This window comes from Euprymna scolopes, chromosome 1 (assembly GCF_053919585.1).
Source record: "Euprymna scolopes isolate OS-2025 chromosome 1, ASM5391958v1, whole genome shotgun sequence".
NCBI classification, from domain to species: Eukaryota; Metazoa; Mollusca; class Cephalopoda; order Sepiida; family Sepiolidae; genus Euprymna; species Euprymna scolopes.
In genome coordinates, this window is record NC_136482.1 from 133,057,314 (window position 1) to 133,079,278 (window position 21,965).

A 21,965-nucleotide genomic window follows, 5' to 3' on the forward strand; every position below is an offset into this window, starting at 1 on the left:
CCCAAAGTTATAAAAAAACATCTTTAATTTAAAAAGATGCGTTCAACACAAAGTTCATCATTGAGTAATAAGTCTGTGGTTTCAGTTTCCAAAGATAAAATATATAAATGAATCATGATTAAAAGGTTCCGTTCAGATTTTTTAGTTATATAACAACATTGTCGACAATATACTGACCTTCAGGATTGAGAGATCGCATATTTGTTGTCTTAGCAGCATTATAAGGACGCACTTGAATTTGATGTTCAAGAGTTGTGTCTGGGAAGCGATCAAAAAACATTTCATTAACAGCCATGTCAAAGGTTGGAATGACTTCCTGTGGATAAGATACCAATTGCCTATACAGGTCAGCGTCAAATTGTTGTAAGTGAGCACAATTCACGCACAGAAATGGTTCACCAATGAGATTGATCTGAAATGGAAAATAAAAATTCTATCATTACTTAGGCAAAATAACTATGGAGAATTTATGGTTGGTATAAAGAGGAAAATATACACATGCACACATATACACACACACACATTTGTGTGAGTGTGTAAAAAGAGAAGGATAAAAATCTTACTTAAAAAGTGTCACTAGATTCCTGTCTTTGTTCTAATTTTAATTATTTAAAGCTGATAAAACAATTATTTAAAGCTGATAAACAATTATTTAAAGCTGATAAATCCCATACCGTCTACAAAGATCCAGTTTGTATTCCATCACTGTTGCATCCTTGTGCTTATTTTACAAGTATTTCAAATGGAATGCGCTCTGAAAACACATGCTGCACTTGTGCTCTCTTGATGTAACTATCCCGACTAATCCAACAAGCAGCAAAATTCCACCACTTCACTGTAGATGCCATGAAACTTTATGTTAAAAGTTTATTTCCTAAAACTTTATTTTTTGGAATTCCCTCACTCCTCCCCTAACTATATCCACATGCAGAAATTTAAATGCAATGTGAATGAGCATCTTGCTGAACAACTCCCCAATAAGAATTCAAAGTAGCCTCTTAAAACTCAGTGGAAATGTGCCTTAAAAAATTTTTTTTCTCTCCTTTATTCAAGTCACATTGGGATGCATAAACATGTAACACCCCCCCCCCCGCTTTTTTTTTTTAATTATTTTTTATTCAAGTCACATTGTGATACATAAACATGTAAAATCCCCCCCTTTTTATTCAAGTCACATTGTGATGCATAAACATGTAAAAATCCCCCCTTTTTTATTCAAGTCACATTGTGATGCATAAACATGTCAAAACCCCCCCCCCTTTTTTTTATTCAAGTCACATTGTGATACATAAACATGTAAAATCCCCCCCTTTTTTATTCAAGTCACATTGTGATACATAAACATGTAAAAATCCCCCCCTTTTTTATTCAAGTCACATTGTGATGCATAAACATGTAAAAATCTCCCCCCCCCTTTTTATTCAAGTCACATTGTGATGCATAAACATGTAACCCCCCCCTTTTTTTTTTTTATTCAAGTCACATTGTGATGCATAAACATGTAAACTCACCAACAACTCAATCACTTTATCCATCTCTCTGCAATAAAAATATTGACATTTTTCATTTCCAAGACAACTTATTTATATCTGGCATACTTTCTCAGATTCATTGAACACATATACACCGTCATTGAGCTTCTTGAAACAAGACAGGTCTCTAAAGAAACTCATTCACTAGATTTTTCATGCAAGCTTCCAACATTTAAACTGCACAGCAAGAAATACACTCCATTTCCTTTGCAAGTCGTTTTCTTAAGGCAAGACTTTTATAGGCCAGATCACTTTTCTGACATCAACTTGCCGTATGTCTACCTGGATAAGCACTACAACACTCTTCACTGTAATTTACTGGAAAAGTAGACATTTAAAAATATCTTATAAAGAAACATCTCACCTCTTCGAGTCTTTGCATATAGTAAGGTTCTTGAATATTCATTCCTTCAAAGCGTTCATCTTCTTCAACATCTTTGTCAACAAAGCGACACACAAATCGCTTAAATTTCTCTTTACAATGACTCACAACAACATCCGTTCCCCAAATGACCAACTGTGGACCACCATCTGTGCTGATTTCACTACTCGGTACATGTGGATCCGGCTAAAAAGAAAAACAATTTATAAAAATAATTGTATTTTAAACATTGTCCTTTAATCTCATTTTTCATCTATTTTCTGTTTGCTTAACAGAATTACTTAGTTGGACATGCATTAAATTTTACAATTTTCAAACTAACTTATTTCTGGCTAGATCTTTATTTTTCAAGCTAAATATTTTTATTTCAGCTTACAGATCCATTTTGGCTTTAGTCAACAAATGAAAGGCTTGTCAATGTATACATAGAAACTTACTCAAAATATCAAGTTTCTATGAAGTGAAAATAGGATAAAATCACAAAGGACAATCAAATATTCATAATCACTTCAATTGTGTCTAAGTATTTTTCCATCCATTCCTTACTAGCAGGGGGTGCCCAATATTACCCAGTTAGAAAATATGCCAATTCTTTCTCTATATACACACACACAGTACTGATTGCAAAAGTTAAAAAAATAAATAAATAAATAAAAAAAGACTTGGGTGTCATCAGATAGAATCAAAAACAAACATTTAGCACTCTAGCTGCATTCCCTACCATTTAAGCTCTCAACAGATAAAGACTTAAAATTAAACCACTGAATGAATTTGCACATGTGGAAAAGTAATAGAAACATGTTGCATTTCAACTTGCTAACATTTTCATCCAAACAAAGATTTTACTTGTTATAAACCATCCTTGGTGTATGATTACTATTTCCTGTTAATTTCAGTGCCATAAGAGTTTATCGTTTATATAGACACACACTGTTTTATTTATATAGATTTTATCTTTGAAATAAAAATATCACCTGCATGAATTTTAAGTAAATATAAACAGTGGAAGTATATCAATCAAATATTGTAAGTGTTTAAATATTTCTATCCTTGAATTTTATATGAAAAGTAACTTTTCTTAACATTTTTAAAACACAAAGTCAGTTGATCAAAGCAACAAAAATTCAAGAGAAATAAAAAGAAAAAGAATTAAATAAGTCAGGAGAGCTTGCAGATTAAATGAAATTAATTAAAATCTAGTAAAACCAGATTTCACCTTGTTTCAACTATGACCGAACACTTCTACTATGCCCGTTTGTTACAGTGCAAAATAAAATGTTATATGGTTGTAGAACAGAAGAGAAATTAGCTGCTATTTATCTATCGATCTAGATATCTAATTGAACGTAAACAAGATGAGATGTGAAGCTGTTTTGATAAAAGTTGTCAAAACATATCGAGGTGTAAAATGGACAAGTTACACTGGAACAGAATTTACCAGCATCAGAAGTATGTTTTTTGTCACGTGTTCTGGTTAGCTGAGAAAATAGAGGAGTTGGAAAGAGGACACCAAACAGAATGGACAGTTTAAAAGGTCGTCTCCACCTCACCGGAGAGGGAGCTCATGTGTCTCAAAATGGAGACTAGAATTAACGACTTCCCCTTCTCTTGCGATAAACATCTGGGAAGTACCAACCATCGTCTTGGAGTTGAAATGCATCTGTCCACAGGTTCCAGCTACCATCCAAAAACAGATGAAACTTGCAGGTGGACCAAAAGACCAATGACACAGCTGAAAATTTGTTGAGGTATGTTGAAATAGATGTATGTGTTTATGTTTATATCTAACACACACACGCAACACATTTAGACGATCACAAAACATAAATAGACTGCAACCTTAGGGTTCAGATAGTGACAAAGCCACTATATAGATATTAAACATGTCACGCACAATCACACATCATATGAATGAACCCCTCCATAATGTAACAAAAGGAGAGATTGATCATTAAAACTTGATATAAGTACATAAAATAAATGGCTTTAAAAAGGTCAAGGCAGACGGATCGAACATAATCCATGTTTGCTTTAGGCTGAAAACATGAAACGTGAAAATAAACTGAAGGATACAAAAAAAGACCCAGTAAAAAAAACAAAAAACATTCAAACAATTTATTAATTTATACACTTAAAAATACTTTTCAAAAAAATGTTTATGTCTTCATTTTTGGGACAAATGAAACTTGACAGCAAGACTGAAAACAAAAGAGTTTTTTTTTTTTTTAATTTTAAAGATGCTACTTACACTGAAAGTGTTATACATGAATGGGTGTTAATTAAATAAAATTTTTAAAATGTATACTTTTTAAAACTGAAGAAATATAAAAACATGGATGTCTAGTTTTAATAGTAATTAGTTAATACATTTATAATAGTGACAGGGTTATCATTTTGTGCTGTGTGGTAATACAGGAAAACAATTTTAGACATGAAGAGTTAAAATAAGCTGTTTTCTACTTGTGTGCCAGATTAAGGGACAACAATTGGCTACTGCTGATTCCCTATTCAGGCAATCTGCGTCTTATTTGAGTATCCTCAAACTGCTATTATTGTTCAGTCTAAGTATCTTAAATATTTCTTGTGGCATTGTTGAAATAAAAAATAAAACAGCCTTCTCTCTACAACTTTCAGCTGCAATGATTATATGAAATTGAGAATTTATTTTTGACAAATAAATTTTATGACCTAAAAATAATAATAAACTCAAATTTTATGACCATACCTAAAAAGGCATCTGCCAATAATAAACTCAAATTTTTTTAAAATGCCTGAAAAATTAAAAAAGTTTGTTTACTTCTTACAAAAAAATGCATCAATTCAATACTTTTTGAATTAATGTTTGTCCTGTTTTTATTTTGGAAAAAGTTAATAATGATTGGATAAGATCCAGTTTTAATATAAATCTGAATATTTTTTTTTGTTTTTTTTTGCCCCTTTTATGAAATTTGAAGTTTTCTGAAACCCTTTTTTTTTTAAAGTTCATTATCAACTATTGATTTTTTTTCTGAGAGGAGAGGATTTTTAGGTATCGTCAAAACTTCAACTGGCAATATGAAAAGTAAACTTTTCCCTCAAACTCAAAGGGATAATTTTCTTTTTGTACTTTTTTCTTTCTTTTTCTTTCACTATTCTCTTATACTTAAACATTTACCTTTTACAAAACTTTTCTAATTATCACTTTTCTTTTATGTTTATGATTTGTTATTGTGCTAAAAACAATTCAAACTTGAGAAAACAGCCATTTTTTTAATCTAACATTTGAACAATTTTGTAACAAAAAAAAAAAAAAAAAAAAAAAAATATCAAGATATTTGCCAAAAATAAACTCGATTTCTTATAATTTTTACCACTCAAAGTTGTAACAATATTCATTTTATTTTTATTTCAAATAATACTGCAAAGAAATATTTTCAATATTTTGGGCTGATATGAATAAAATGTTTAAACGATAGACTAAGTTATGCAGAAATAATACAACCCTTAAAGTTTGTTTAATTTAAAAATAATTTCTATATAGAAAACACTTCAGTAGAATTTGAGTATTTTCTTAAGATCTGTATGAGAAAATATTGGATTATTGAGACTAGAACTATACATATGGAGGAACCATTTATGTATCAACATCTATCATAGCTTGGATACGGTGCAGATAATTTTGGTGGCTTTGAAATATGCCAATGTCTATGCTGACAAATGTTATAAAAGTTTTAAAATAGATAACATGAATGCTGAATAAAAGAAATAAAACATGTCGAACGAACATAACATTTTTATATGTACAAATTAACAATTAGTTGAATGTTTTTTTTTTAGGTGAGGTATGAATGTTTGTATTGTTCGGGCACTTGTTCTCATCTGGAGTGTTATTGACACAATGTTTCGATCATTGAAATCTACGACCTTCGTCAGGTGTAAACTGCTTTTTTCAACTAAGGAAAAGGGGTTAGCTCTGTATTGCAAAAAAAATGGAACCATGGGTTTGAGGATGTTTCCGTAAAAAAAAAAACAAAAAAAAAACAAAAAACGGTCAATTTTCAATGATCACTAGGATATTTTTTATGATTTAATTTTTAGCTGAATCCTTATGCTAATTGTTAATATTAGTGAAATTTTTTTAGCTTAATCCTTATGCTAATTGTTAATATTAGTGAAATTTTTTTAGCTTAATCCTTATGCTAATTGTTAATATTAGTGAAATTTTTTTAGCTGAATCCTTATGCTAATTGTTAATATTAGTGAAAATTTTTTAGCTGAATCCTTATGCTAATTGTTAATATTAGTGAAAAAATGTTTCATGAAATCATGGATCGACAACTTGTGTTTTTGTTTTTTCTAGAAAGCACAGTGCAAGCGAGGTGACTAAGAAAAGTTTTTTGGGGGGAGGGAGGAATTTCCCTTTGGTTAGGTGTATCTTTGTTATTTTCTATTTATTTTGTAATTAATGGATTCTAAATGTGGTTAAATTCAATATTTGAACAGCTTAGGATGTTGTTGCTATTCACCCATATGTGTTGCTTCCTTGAGTTTCTTAAAACTCCATCTTTCTTTTCTATCTAGTATTTTAACATCATCCCACAGTTTTTTTGTCATGAGTTTTTCAGTTAGGGGTTTTACTTACACAAGATGTTTTCGGAGTGTTAAGTTCCTCCTAAATACTGTCCTAATATCATACCGACTACATATTTAAAAAATATTTTTCGGATAGGCCTTTTGAGTATGGAGTGCAGACTATGGTGGGTTTTTGGGTGATGTCCTTCGATGTTGGATCTGGATTTTCTGAAACTGATGTCAATACACTTTGGGTAGTTATTTCAGTGGAGGGTTATCTTAAATTGGCTAGCTCTTCTTGATATGTAATGTTATTAAATATGCCTTGCTCAATGTTGTAGGAATTGGTCTATACCTTTCTTTACAGCAAATGGATGGTGTGAGTTAAGGTATTGTCCTGTAATGGTTGGCTTTTGATATACGGATATCACAAAACTGATCAGTGCGGGTTATTAATACATCCAGGAAAGATTTTTATGTTCCTTTTCCATGGTGAACTGGATGTATGAGTAGATTGAGTTAATATGTTCCAGTAATACTTAAATGTCCTTCTGATGGGGCCGGAGTATGAAGTGTCATCCACATATCGTAGCCACATTGTTAGGCTTTATGGGGCTGATCTTATTGCCAGTTCCTCAAAGTGCTCCATATATATGTTGGCTCGCAATTTCATAACACATTTTTTTCATTGATATTCATAATTCGCATAAAGATTCAGCTAAAAACTGAATCATAAAAAAAGTCTTAAAAAGTACCCTAGTGACTCCTGAAAATTGACCTTTTTTATAATTTCCGAACACACCCTCAAACTCAGTCTGATTTCTTACAATACAGTTGAAAAAAAAAAAAAACAAAAAAAAAAAACAAACAAACAAAAAAAAAGAACATGTATACGTATATATAAAAATCATATATACGTCCTAGATCGTAATATCTACATTTTACGAAGGGACGTCGGGTCTACATTTATTTTGATCGCTTTTATTATTTTATAAGATTCCCACTTTTCTGTTTGTTCGCGTTTTTGGTATAAAAGCGAAACTAATCGAAAAGCGAAAGCAGTGTCCTAGCCTTTCGTGCCGGGATGTCCAGAAATAATCAGCTTTGATCAATGCGGTGAAAACCCATTATATCAGACAATTGCTATTCATTTGCACACTCCCCTTGTTATGGGGAGCTGGTTTCCTCCCAACATGTTTGGGTGGGGGGAGAGAGAGAGAGAGAGAGAACTGCCTTGCCGTTAAGTTAAGTGCGGGATTTCATCCCTCTATGGTGTGATGTTTGACCTCATTAAATTTTAACCATTCTCACATCTGCCTTCTTAGCGTCGTGGTAAGATGTCAGCTTTTTTTTTTTTTTTTTTTTTTTTTTTTTTTTACACCTCCAAATACCTGCACCTGGCCAATGCTGGGTACCCTCGCTAGTCTATGATATAAAAGAAAAAAAGGGGGGGGGGGTCACTAACTGTTAGAACTTTTTGTATACTTCCTAGATTATAATATCTCCGATTTACAAAAGGAGGCCGTGTCTATCTTTTATTACAGTGACTTTTACATGCTATTTTCCCAATATTTTTACTCTCCGCATGTTTTTTTTTTGATTTTCAGTATAAAAGTGAAACTGAATCTGTAACAAAGTCGTTTACCTGGCACTCGTGCCTGGAGGTCCAGAAAAGCAATCAGCTTTGATCAATGCCAGGGAAACCTCTCATATCAGACAATTGCTATTCATTTGGACACTCCCCTCTTTATGGGGAGCTGGTTTCCCCCAACATCTTGGGAAACTGGCTTGCAGCCAAAGTTAAGTACAGGATTTCATTCCCCTATGGCGTGATGTTTGACCTCATTAAATTTACGCACCTGTCACTTAACCTGTTAATCGTTTAATTTCAACCATTCTCACTTCTCTGACCTTGTAGCGTTGCGGGAAGTTATCAGGCTATTGACCTCAAGGCTTAGGGTTAAAGCCTACTTACCTACCAAAACTTTTTCCATCTACTTTTACACCTCGAGGCGCCCATGCTAATCTATATATATATATATATATATATATATATATATATATAAATAAATAAATAAATAAAAGGCAAAATGTGTGTGCGTGCACATTTTTTGTATGGCCGGCAAAGGCTTTTGGAATGTGGTGGTCCTGCGTGTTTATTTGTTTTTTTTTTGTATAAATAAAGTGAAACTAATTGAAATGAAATCGGTTTCCTTGACGTCCAGAAAGCAATTAGCTTTGATCAATGCGTGGAAAATTCATATCAGACAATTGCTATTCATTTTGATACTCCCCTTTTTGTAGGGGACTGGTTTTCCCCAACAGCCAAAGTTAAGTGCAGGATTTCATTTCCCTATCGCATGATGTTTGACCTCATTAAATTTATGCACATGTGTGAACTCATTCACTTAACTTTTTAATCATTTAATTTGAACGATTCTCGTAGTGTCGCAGTAAGTTATCAGGCTTTCACCTTCTTTTCCGTCTTCGCCTCAAGGCTTCAGGTTCAAGCCTACCTAACAAAACTTTTTTTCCTACACACACCGACAAACACCCGGGCACCCACGCTAGTCTATAATATAAAAGCGAAAATGTGTGTGTGTTTGTGTGTGCATTTTTTTTTGTATGTCCACCAAAGACTTTTTAGGGGTAAGGATGGGGGCGCTCAGAGGGGTCACTAAATCTTACAACTTTTTATATACTGTCTAAATTATAATATGTCCGATTTACGAAACGAGATCGTCTGAATCTTTTGGTAAAAAATTCGCGCTGTGACTATTTTCTCTACTATGCTGGACCTAGAAAACCACACTCACATTCGTTTAACCACCTGCTTTTTTAAACGTTTAATTTCAACCTTCCCCATTTCTCTGCTTGCGTTTGTCAGGCTATTTGCTCAAAGCTTCGAGTTCGAGCCTACCTCCCTACCAATTTTTCCCCCCTTCCCGGGCACCCTCACTAGTTATATATAAAAGGCAAAACGGCCACACGTGTTTTTATATGTCCATGAAATGCTTTTTTTGCCGGGCTTCTCGACAAGGTTACATTTATTTTCCTTATGCTTCATAGATTATAATATAATAATAATTATAATATCTCTGATTTGCAAACAGACGTCTCTACATTTATTTTGATCTACTTTTAAAAAAATTCCCCCATTCCATTCTTTTACGTATTTGTTCTTTTTTCCCAACATCGTGGGGAAGCAACATAAAGCTGAAAGCTTAACTGGCCTTCAGCCAACGTTGACTTCTGCACCTGCGTGATTCTTAACTTATTCATTTTAAGTCAACTTTTTGATTGACATCAATTAATTTGAATGCTTTTCACTTCCTGTCGTGTCTTAGCGTAGCGGTAAGATCTCAGCTTTTCTTTAACTTTCTTTCCCATCTTTGCGTCACGGGTTGAGCCTGCCTGCCTACTAACACTTTTTTTTCCCTCCCAACACCCGGGCAACGCCAGGCACTCCTGCTAGTTTAATAAGATAAGAAAAAAGTGAAAACTTACATGACTTTCAGAGCCACCCAATTCCACTTGTTTCATCTTACGATCACTGTGAATATCTGGCCGATGACGAATAGGAGTACTACCAATTCCTGGAGTACGTGGAGTTGCAGGTGTTCCATAGTTTAAAGGAGAACTCAGATCTAATTCACTTGTGGTAAAACCTTGAAATGTGGTGAAAAAGCAAAATTCATAAAAAGTTCATTAAAAAAAAAAATATTTTTAAATTGAAAAATACAGAAATCTTAAAATAAAAAATCTTAAATTTTTATCAAAATTTCAATAAATAGTCACAATTACCTGTTCTAGATTGCGCAGGACTTGAAGCAAAAGAAATATCTTGTTCATTAGCACCTCCAGCAGGCATTGGAGAAGAGGATGGAGGCAGAGGGATGAGATCATCACCGGGAGAGGCTTCTAGTCGTCGACGTTGGGTAGAAACAGCAGGAGAACTTTCAGCCTTTCGTTTATGAGAGCTGCGAGAGGCTACAAGATGAGAAAACATCTGTTATGTCATTTTATGCTTCACATCAATAATCTTTCATGTCATTTTGACATTCCCAAGAATAAGAATACTGCTACTTGCAAGTGATGTCAAACCATCACATCAAAGTATGACAAATCAGCAAAAACTTTTACAGCTTATGCTGTATTTTCGTGGACATTGGCAAACAAACCTAATGTGCTTCAACGGCTCATATCTTATTTGCGCATCAATTTTTAAAAGAATTACATTGATGGAAAGAGAATAGAATAAGCATTGTTATGATGTTAATTTATTTTTGTTTTATGCGTTCAATTTTTTATGCTCCAAGTTAAAAAAAAAAAAAAGGTAAAAAAAAATGACGACAGCTAAAAGGAAACTTTTCAATGTTTACATTTCGTATGTCACGTTTCGATACACATGCACAGGATCAAATTTGATTGGATATGGCTGAAATTTTACAAGCTATATAAACATAGAAGTATATCTCTACTGGAATTGGATTTATATTTTTACGACCACAGGGAGCAAAGTTACGAGAGAGCAAAGTTGACAAAGAATATTTCAAAATTGATAAGATAAATCAGCATATATCATCCATTTTCATATAGATACAGGGGCCCAACAATATTTTTCGGCCACTTTAGTATTAGACTTTCCGAGCACCATAGTGGTGAAATTCCTTCAATAGAATAGCATAAACATAAAGACAATACCTGTGATAAAAATGGAAGAAAATCGAAAAATAATAAATTTTCATCATTTTTTTTTTTTTTTTTTTTTTTTTTTTTTTTTTACAAAACATTATTTTTCGGACATCGTTGAAAAACTTAATAGTCTGTAATATCACCTTTCTTAACTTTTATGAATTTTTCTTCATAATGATCAAACATATGCACAATAACATCTCTATTTGTTCCTTTGTTTTTTTTGCATCTAGTATTCGTTCCCATAGTTTAGCCTCTTTTGTTATTTCAGGTCCATCATAGACAAGTTGCGCAAGCATTTCCCAAATATTTTCCATGAAATTTTGATCTGTGCTTTTTGCAGGCCATTCCAAAGTAGTCATATTCACTTTAGCCATCCATTCTTTCATGAGTTTTGACACATGGATGCTGCAATTGTCTTGCTGTACAACGAAATCATTCCCCATCTCTCTTCTTATCCTTGGTAGGGCTTTCTCGTCCAGCAACTGTTTGTAGCTTTCGCTGTTCTGTCGTCCTTTCAGCCACTCCAACCATATATTTCCATTAGCAAAGATCATATCCCAAACCATAACTCCTCCAATCTGTCCTTTTTCCGCTCTGAGTTTGTCTTCAGCATGTATTTGACTGTTTATTTCAACAGCTTCAAATCCATGGCAATCCTTTTGATGCTGAGCCCATCTCGCTTCTTCCGTGCCAAACAAACAACTTCTTTGCATTTTACCTAATTTAACTTAATTGTTTTGCTAGTAGAATAGAACAGATAATTGATTCTAATGATGACAGCTAAGTGTACAAGCAGAAAATTTGCATACAGCAACATATACATGAACATAGCTCTTAATAAAATAGGATTTTTTGTCATGTCCGACAAATAGTGGTGTGCAAGTTTTTGCAAAAAATTAATTCACAAAAAACTAAAATTTTCAAAGCCAAACTAAAAACATGATTACACTAGTAGTGGATTTTCACTCCTCAACTACGTACTTACAATCTCAAAAGTTTTTGGCACTAGTAACCACCTTGAAGTACTTTTTTCAAAGTGTCCAAAAAACATGGTTGGGCCCCTGTAATAGTTTCAGAATTATTTTCATGTGTGATATGTAAATATTTAACAATTATTAATTGTGTGGAAATTTCTTTCAAATGTTATTTTTCATACAAATTTAAATCCGCTTAACGGGAAAATGCCTCGCTATGCGCTGACCAGCGCTAAGCTAAGTATTCTCTTAAAAATAAAAATTTTTCTGCATTCGTTTTAGTAGTCATTTTTTATTCTGAATTTATCAATTTAAGAAAATTATTTTCAAGTTTTATTTCCAAACAATACTGATCCAAAACTATTGTTGTTTTTAATGCTTTTAGTATAATGTACTAAAAGTGTTAAAAAAACAATGAAATGTACTAAGTATATGCGTTTCTGTTATCATGGTATTAATAACTTCTTACTTGTATTTAGGGCAGAATTGTGTTTTTTAGTGGCAAAAAAAAAATTATATTATATATATATATATATATATATATACATATATAAATAAATATAAAAGTGAACGTGTGTGTGTGTATGTGTCAGTGTCCATTTTCCTTCGCAATAACTGTTAATTTTAAGTTTACAGACTCGAAATTTGATATACAGGGTACTGAGATTTGGGAAATTCTATGTGGTCGGGTTTCGGCCAGAAATTTGGCTGTTAAGGGGTCAAAGTTCAACGATTTGACCTTTGAGAACCCTACCAAACTCCTCCGACAATTTTTGGTCTAAACACTTGAAATTTTAGATATAGGTTCCTTGGATATGGATCTAACTTAATAACTTGATTTGAGCCCAAAACAATAAATTTTAAGGGGTCAAAGTTAAAAAAATTGACTTTTTTTTTTTTTTTTTTTTTGCTCAGCATACACCTCCAAACACCCGGGCAAACATGCTAGTATATATATATAAAACAAATAAAAAGGTGCTTATGCTACCATACTGAAATAACATTTAGAAACCCATTCTTAACATAGGGAGGGAAGAGTGTTTTGTTAACTATTCTGTACTTTCACTTAACAATTTCATAATAATAAGATATTATTAAACTTGAAAATACTATTTGACAAAATAGCACGGTAACATAAGTGCATAAGCACCAAAATAAATATTACCAAAAGAAAGACAAGTTAGTCTTCTACCTTGTTGGATACGTTTTTAGTGTATTTATTTAGTATAAAAGGTTTGTTTATTTTGAAAATTAGTGTCGAGCATTACACAAGCACAAGAAAAATAGCCATGTGATATCTCATGTCTTTGAAATTTCGACAATGTTAAAATATACAAAATACTGTTAGAAACACCAGCAATAAATGTCCTCGTAACATTTATTGTGTGGGTTTCTAATAGTATTTTGTACATTTTTTTTTTATTAACTCACTATCAAGACTATTTTTTCGAATCTGTAAAAACAAACCAGTTTTCTTTTTTAACTGAGAACATCTAACTAAATAATAACTAGCGAGACCTGTGGAAATTCCAGTGGCATCTTTCATATGCAATATACTGCCGCTTGAAATTCTATGGCCGTTCAGCATGTATGAAGACACCATTATTCTAGTCCTTTTGGTAAAACTGTATCCCCCCCCACCACCACCACCACTTACTAAAATAATAATTTTGATATATTGTCTGGGCTGATTATTTCATGACAAACACACCAATCAATTAACTTACATTTAATCATTTTTCATAATTCTTGGGTATGGAACTAATTTCCACAATCATTTTTCATAATTGTAAACCACATTATTGTCCCCTCATTACTAAAATAATAACTTCGATATATTGCCTGGGCTGATTATTTCATTACAAACAAGTCAAACAATTAACTCACATTTCATCATTTTACATAATTCTTGGATATGGAACTAATTTCGCCAATCTTCATAATTTTAACCCACATTATCACCCTACTCCTTACTAAAATAATAATTTTGATATATTGCCTGGACTGATTATTTCATTACAAACACAAATCAATTAACTCATTTCATAATTTTTCTTAATTCTTGGATATGTTACTATCTCGACAATCATTTTTTTTTTCAACCCACATTATCCACCCCCACCTTACTAAAATAATAATTTTGATAGATTGCCTGGGTTAATTATTTTATGACAAAACATCAATCGATTCCGGGTATTCTCATAGTGTATATGTTCCACCTATCTTATCCAATCTTGGGTGACGCAGCGTATTCTGTTAGTATATATCTTTCACCTATCTCATTCGATCCCGAGAGACGCTTGGTATTCTGCTACTATGTTTTCCACATATCTCATTCAATCCTGGGCGACACTGGGTATTCTGCTAGTATATATTTGCACTCATCCAATCCCGGGACTGACTTCACATCTGGCACCTCACTGTTAAAGATATACATTAAATAAAATAGTGTCTAAAACGTAACAGGTTGCAGCCATACCCCAGTTAAAAATATACTTCAAATAAAGTAATGTTGAAATCAAACTGTTTCAGCAGCTTTTCAAAATTAATACATAAAAACATTAACACGGTTAGGGATTAGGCAACCATTACTTCAACATGAATTTCTGAGTGTAGTATCAGTCTCAGCATTCCAGAGGCTTCCCCACCCCCCTATCCCTAAGAAAATTTTTTTGTGATTACTGCATTAAATACGAAAATATAAACTCAGGATTACTTGATATATTTTACATGATTATGGAATGTTACAAATAAGCCCCTAGTGTGCACAGATGCATTTATCTGACTTTTGGAATCAGCAGTATATCTATGTGATTTTTGGAATATGACATCTTATGTCAATGTAGTACATCATAAATAGATTATATGCATCGTTTTTAACAGAAGATAATGATGTCATCATCTGAAGTAAACACATCAGACTATCATCCCTCCACGACTCGAAAAGAAAGAGGAGATTATACCTGGAATCTCATTAAACACTCACCAAATCCATCAAACTCACATTTAGCATAATCTATATATTAATACGATAGCGCATGTTCTTAAATCTCAAACAATGAAATTTGCCCGAAAACATGACGCACAAAAGAACACACATGCAATCGTATTAATATATAGATAACAAAACAATAATTAGGTTGTTCGATAAAGAATTTCATTATCATGCATTTTGTAAATTTTTAACCTTGTTTCCACCTTTTTCTTTAAAATGACTATCTTTTAAAGTTTTCAGGTATGCTGAAAACGAATATCACATTTAAATTTTCTGCAAATAAGTAGCTTTCCAAATATTAAATAATGTCCCTCCTTCTGTTATTGCTGGTGGCCATCTTGGTACGTGTGTTTGCGCTTGTGCACACCAAGATGGCCACCAGCGATAACATAAGAAATGACATTGCTTAATATCTGGAAAACTACTTATTTGCAAAATATTTAAATGCGATATTCATTTTCAGCATACCCTAAAACCTATAAAAGTAATCATGTTAAATGTTAAGGTGGAAACAAAGTAAAAAAATTACTGTTTTATTTCTTTGTTTACACAGTTGAATTTTCAGGAAACCACCAGAATAAAAATGACGAAAATTACCAACTGGTGAATATATAGTTGTTGCTCATCAGAATTCCTGGTATCCTTTGTAACATATGCGACAACAGGTGGGGAATTAAGTAACAAATAAATGTAGGAGTATGAAAGGAAACTTATGATAAAAGCAAATATTGTATATCTTAGTAACACGTCACAAAAAAGGGGGGGGGGGGGTATAAGGGAATTTATAGGAAAGCAAAACCCAAGTATTTTATTGCATATGTGACACGGGTAAAAAGAAAAACAAAGAAAACACGGAAACCAAACACGACAAAAACGCAAGAAAGAATGAAACAAAAACATCAGTTATAATATTTTCGAAGTTAAATTTTATCATCAAATACTAAACTACGGTAGAGAGGGGAATAATGAGATTAAGTAAAAATTGAAGAAAAAAAAAAAAAATTTATAGATGGGGAGGGGTATCTTTGTATACTATCCGAAGATGCCAATGAAAAATACATCAATCTAAACAGAATGGCAAAATGAACCCAATGTCTTAATATACGAGAGAGAGATTGTTCATAACGTACAGAGTTTATTTTTCTTTTCTTTTGCTTCAAGCGGTTGGTTAAAATGTCTTTAATATCTGTCCCTCCGGATTAAAACATATTTGTAAAGTTTGCCGTTTATCGCCGCCGCCATCTCCTTTCGCTGCTGATGGAGGAGGGGGGAGGGATTCACATCTTGCTTTGGTGGCACGTAATCTGTCCTGTACTGAAAGCTCTCTTTTCCTCCCCTCTCTCTTCTTTGTACATTTCTTAGCCCTTTTTTTTTTCTTTGTTGCCTAGCAACCAGCAGGGTCGAAAGCCACCTGCTAGCTTGTGTACTAGATGCTTCTTCCACCTCTCTCCTCTTCTTTACTCACTGTCTCTTTCTCTCCCAGGTTGAGCTTCTCCTTTATTTTTTTTATACTCTCTTTCTCTTTCCCTCCTGGAAATCATATTCATTTTGCCTTTGATAAAATAATAAAAAAAAAAAAAAAAACGATACATTTCTCGTTGGGCCGAAGTTAAATATTTTAATTTTTAATTAAATACGTAATCCAATTTATGGGTTATGTCACACCCGATACTGTGAAAGTTACATCGAGGATTCATGTAGAGTATGATTTATGGTTGCATCTCAGAAAATAGGGGTATTTTGGGCCAGATAGAGAGGATTTACAAAAGTGAAAATTGGACTGGTCCCAAAATGCATAAGTTCTGACCGACTATGAGAATTTCCATCTTTTACAGAAATCTAAAATCTATATGAAAAATTTTCTTTGATTTATTTCTGAGATTAATTTATATCTACTCAAATTTTTTCTTTTCTTTGAGGGGAGTAGTAAATACTGGACAAATTAAGCTCTCTCCTTTGGTAGGGAAGCAGAAAAATACCTTCTCTCAATAAAGCTGTATTTAAATACTACTATAATACTTAGTTTTGTTCATGAATGTACACCCACTGCAAAATAATTTTTGATATATTTACAAAAGTAAAACAAAAAATTAACTATTTCTTGCTGAAATTAGCATTTCATGAACTACACACATTTGGACAGCTACAACAATGCTCCCTTTTCTAATTTGACAGATCAGTGGTTTTCAAATGACTTTGAAAAATGCAGAGCTGTTCTTAGAGTTGTTCCATTCCCTGGTGTACATAAAGGTGCAAGAATAAGTGAAGAATTGCACAATATTCTGGATGAGTATAAAATCTATAATAAAGTTTTCTTAGTCTTGCGGGATTGATTCAGGAATAACTACAGATGCTATAGTGTCAGGGAATGTGATTTAGAAAAACTATCATACATTGTAACTCAGGCTGTGAAGACAGCCATTACATCACCTAAAAGAAATAGTTTCTAAGTTTAATCACTTTCCATTAGCGATTAGTAAATTAACTGAAATGCAGGACTTAATTTGAACAAACTCATTTAAGATGTGACTACATATTATATTATATTATATTATATTATATGCTGAAAATAAATTAACAATGAAAAGCTCTGCTAATGTGCTATTGATAAGATTCCTATTAGGGGAACTTGTTCGAAAAAATATCCAGTTCCTGAGCTCATTTAAAGAAATCACCAAAGAAGCAAATCACAGAATATCACTCATATCAACGATACCTACAAATTTTGCCCAGAGGTTATTTTTGTCAAACGCTGTCCAATCTAATTCTAATATTTCTGACTTTAGTGGAATTCTTCTTACCATCGTTGAACAATTCAGGTTAGAAATCGAAACAAGATTTACACCTTATCTAAATGATAAAAACCTGTGCATAAACATGTGTAATTAAAATATGGCAATTTGAAACCAACTGACAAAAAATAACCAGTAGAAATGTCACAAAAGCTGCTTCCATCACTCCTTGTATAACACGCTAAGAATACAATTATTTCTCATTGAATTTTGGCCTTTATTTTTGAAGTATAAAAAGCAGACACTGCATCATTTATAATAGCAAAATTGCACTGATGGACAATTTTTAAAATATCAAATAAAACTGAATTAAATGACAGTAAATATGAACAGTTAATATAATTCTATACAGGGAGAAATAATAAAATTGTTGCTGTAGAAAAGATGACATTCATTTCCGTTTGATGAAAATCAGTTTTCTTTTTTTTGTTACAGATCATCTACCAGTCGACCAGTTGTGTAGAAATTCCAAGAGCGATAGGAGCCTTCTATCATGTTTGAAAATGAAACAATGTTCAACGAATGAAATCAGAGATGCACCACTGTACAACTCATGCATTCTAGTGACAACACCAAAACCAGCCTGATTGCCGCCATCCGCCGGTACTGGTGGAAAAGGCATGCTCCCAGTATCAGACCCATATCAAGGCAGTGATTGAGGCTTAAGGCAGCTATATTGAATAGATGTCAGCTCTACTACATAATCAAGTTACCTGAATTGATTTTTTCAATAAAAGTTTTAAAATAAAGCTGTAGTGTTGTTTTCCTTAAGGCAACAAATTTATCCTTCCGTGCTGTACATTATGCCTATTCTTTAAAAACAATTCCAGCTACAACTTACATTATAAGTCGATAACAATGCTGATATGTTCAATTTTGATGGCAGAAATAAAGTACCAAATGTCAAACATATACCAATTTTAAAATCACAAAAACTATAGATCTGGAATATTGCATGCCTAATCAATACATGTAGAATGCTATATCCAAATGTCAGCTCTTTATACTATGTACATCTTATTTAGTATCCTCAAGAAAATCTAATAATTTATGTACTGTTTTTCATTTTGTTTATCATGGCGATGTAATTAAGTAAACGTACATGTTCAACATCAATTTAACTTTTCTTCCTGATCTACATCAATGACCTCCCTAAACACATACTTAAATCATTCGTTGACATCTTTGCTGATGACACGACCATCTATGGCAACACACCAAAGGCTGTAAATGACAAAGTTCTCTGATTCTCTCTCCTCTGATCTCGAGCGCGTGGTTCAGTGGGGGAAGATGTGGTTGGTTACCTTTAATGCATCTAAAACCAAACTCCTATCCTTACATCATCAACGCTCTGATCCCCATCTGGCATCAATTGTGATAGATGGCTCTCGTCTGGGTGAGGCCCCGTGTTTTAACAAGCTTCTGGGTTTGACCTTTACTCCTGATCTGAAATGGAACACATACATCAAGTCTGTTGCCAAGGTCGCTGGGAAGATGGTGGGATCTTTCTACTGCTCCAGAAGATATCTCACTACTGATGCAATTCTCTATCTATATAAAAGCCAAGTACGTCCAAGGATGGAATACTGTTGCCATATCGGGGCAGGAGCTGCTAAAAACAGCCTATCATGCCTTGACAGAGTACAAAATAGACTGTGGCTTAGTGGGGGATGCCCTTTTCTCTTCCCTGCAACCTCTCTCCCACAGAAGAGACCTTGCGAGCCTATCCTTGTTTTATCATTATTTCCATGGCAGGTGCTCGTCTGAGCTCCAATCTCTGGTCCCCCTTCGCCAATCTTTCACGAAAAACACCCGTCTAGCTGAATCCACTGTGAAAAATTTCCCCCACTCTATATCTGTGCCTAAATCAAAATGTGGATTCCATGAACAAAGCTTTCTTAGAACTGCACGCCTGTGAAACTGTTCCGTCTGCCTGCTTCCCACCGGATTACAACTTGGATGTCTTCAAGTCCAACGTTAACAAATTCCTAATGAACTGCCCCCTTAAGTAAACACTTCATCAAATCTCCACACTAATGTAATGTACTTGCAATAACCCTTATCCCTGAGTGGCTTCCGGGCCTTGATAAGTGGTGATCACTGTAAAAAAAAAAAAAAAAAAAAAAAAAAAAAAAAAAAAAAAAAATTAAATAAAAGAAATTGTTGCATGTTATCACGATAGAGTTATTTATACAATTGGTATTTCTTTGCCATTCTGTTGAATTCTTTGCTTGGCACTGACCACATTCGTCCATTTGAGAGTTCCCTCAACCCCTTCTCCAGTTAAAAACATACAGAGAAAAACTTCAGTTGTCCTCCTTTATTGTTTGTGACACTTGTTTTGTATTGTTCATTAAATTGTTAGGTGAAAGTATAACAAATAAATACCCTCTCCTTCACATGTTAAGAAATAAGTTTCCAAAAAGTTATCTGCGTAAGTACTATTGTTTTTTGTTTTTTTTAACATCTATATTTTATTTTTGTATTGGCTTGGTTCAAGTTAATGCTGTGATTGTTTACAAACGATTTATTTCCGGTTTGTGCAGACTGTTCTGCTTTACAGTTGAATGCCCAGAAAAAGTCACTTTTGATTAATGTTTACCAGATTTAAAATAAGCAAATGAACTTGGCTGTTTTTCAGAATAACAGATTATTTTTTATCTTGTAAACATTAATCAGAAAGGGACTTTTTATGACACTTATGTGAAGCAGAATGACTTACACAAATCGGAATTTCTTTAATAAGAAAATTTGTGACTAAAGATCCCTACCATAACAACTTACTAATGGGGGCTTATTAAAAAAAAAAAATTGTCCCGATACAGAGTCCATTAAAAAAAAAAAAAAAAAAAAAAAAAAAAAAAATCACCAAAGAAGCAAGTCACAGAACATCAATCATATCGATGATAATACCAACAATTTTCGCTGTGAGGTTATTTCTTTCAAAAGCTATCCAATATTTCTGACTTTAGTGGAATCCTTATCACTGTTGAACAATGGAAAGATTTTCATCCTATCTAAATGATAAAAACTTGTCTACTTTCCTAGATCCAAAATTAAAATTTCAAAAGAATGGCATGGAAAACACTATTAAGAATTAGATTCTACATCTACCTTCTACTGATGATAATGAGGCAGAATCAGCTGTTGAGTCAAGAAGAACAAAATGAAAGTAAAATTGTACCTCTTTCAAACCTGTTTGATAAATTAACTTCAAATAACAAATCAAAACAGAGCAGATAGAAACTGAGTTGAACCTGGAAACCGCAACTACAACAGAAATACAAGTATCACAATCTAAACTCAAAAGTAAATCTTTTATGGTTAAGTGCACGAAAGAACTTGATCATTATGTAGCTTTACAACAAGAGGTGATGATCCATTTCAGTGGTGGAAGAAGACACAGGAAACCTTTCCACAACTGAGTAACTGGCTTCAAAATATTTAAAATATCTGGAGGGTGAGAGGCTCTTTAGTACAGGTGGTAATGTGTATTAATCTATGAGGAACAGGCTGTGTCCTGAGAATAGAGAAACTAATGTTTCTACATTAAAACTTAAAATTATTTAACTTCAAAGACTGAAGACACTATGAGAGCAGATGAGGCAGGCAGCAGGTGCAGAACATTCACTTAAAGAATTACAATTTGTACTTTGTTTGCAATTTCTTTTTTCTTATCCAATTGTTTAATTATATTCATTTAAGAATGGCAACTTGTGTTTTGTAATTTTACAGGGGGGAAACAATAAATTTGACTCCCTAAAGAAACCAACACTATAGCTTTATTTTTTAAACTTTTATTGAAAAAGTCAATTCAGATAACTTGACTATGTAGTAGAGCTGACATCTATTCAATGTAGACACCTTCTGCCTTAATCACTGCCTCGATATGGGCCCAGAACTGGAAGCATGCCTTTTTCACAAGCAGTGGCGGGAGCTCAGTGGCAATCAAGCTGCTTTCAGTATTGTGGGAGATCATGTTCTCGACATATGACCTAAGAAGTAATCCAGCAAGTTCAAATCAAGGGAGGAGGGGGGTGC

At 33.2% G+C, this 21,965-nt stretch overlaps 1 protein-coding gene across 1 annotated transcript in view; it reads right to left on the reverse strand.

The window, feature by feature from the left end:
• Positions 1-21,965, reverse strand: part of LOC145269386 (DNA replication licensing factor mcm4-like) — a 132,707-nt gene that overhangs the window by 68,753 nt on the left and 41,989 nt on the right. Inside the window, exons 3-6 of the mRNA XM_080125101.1 lie at positions 10,270-10,455; positions 9,973-10,133; positions 1,897-2,100; positions 178-412 (exon numbers count right to left, since the gene is read on the reverse strand). Of these exons, the coding sequence (XP_079981227.1) occupies positions 178-412; positions 1,897-2,100; positions 9,973-10,133; positions 10,270-10,455 (786 nt within the window). The remainder of the gene's footprint in view (positions 1-177; positions 413-1,896; positions 2,101-9,972; positions 10,134-10,269; positions 10,456-21,965) is intronic.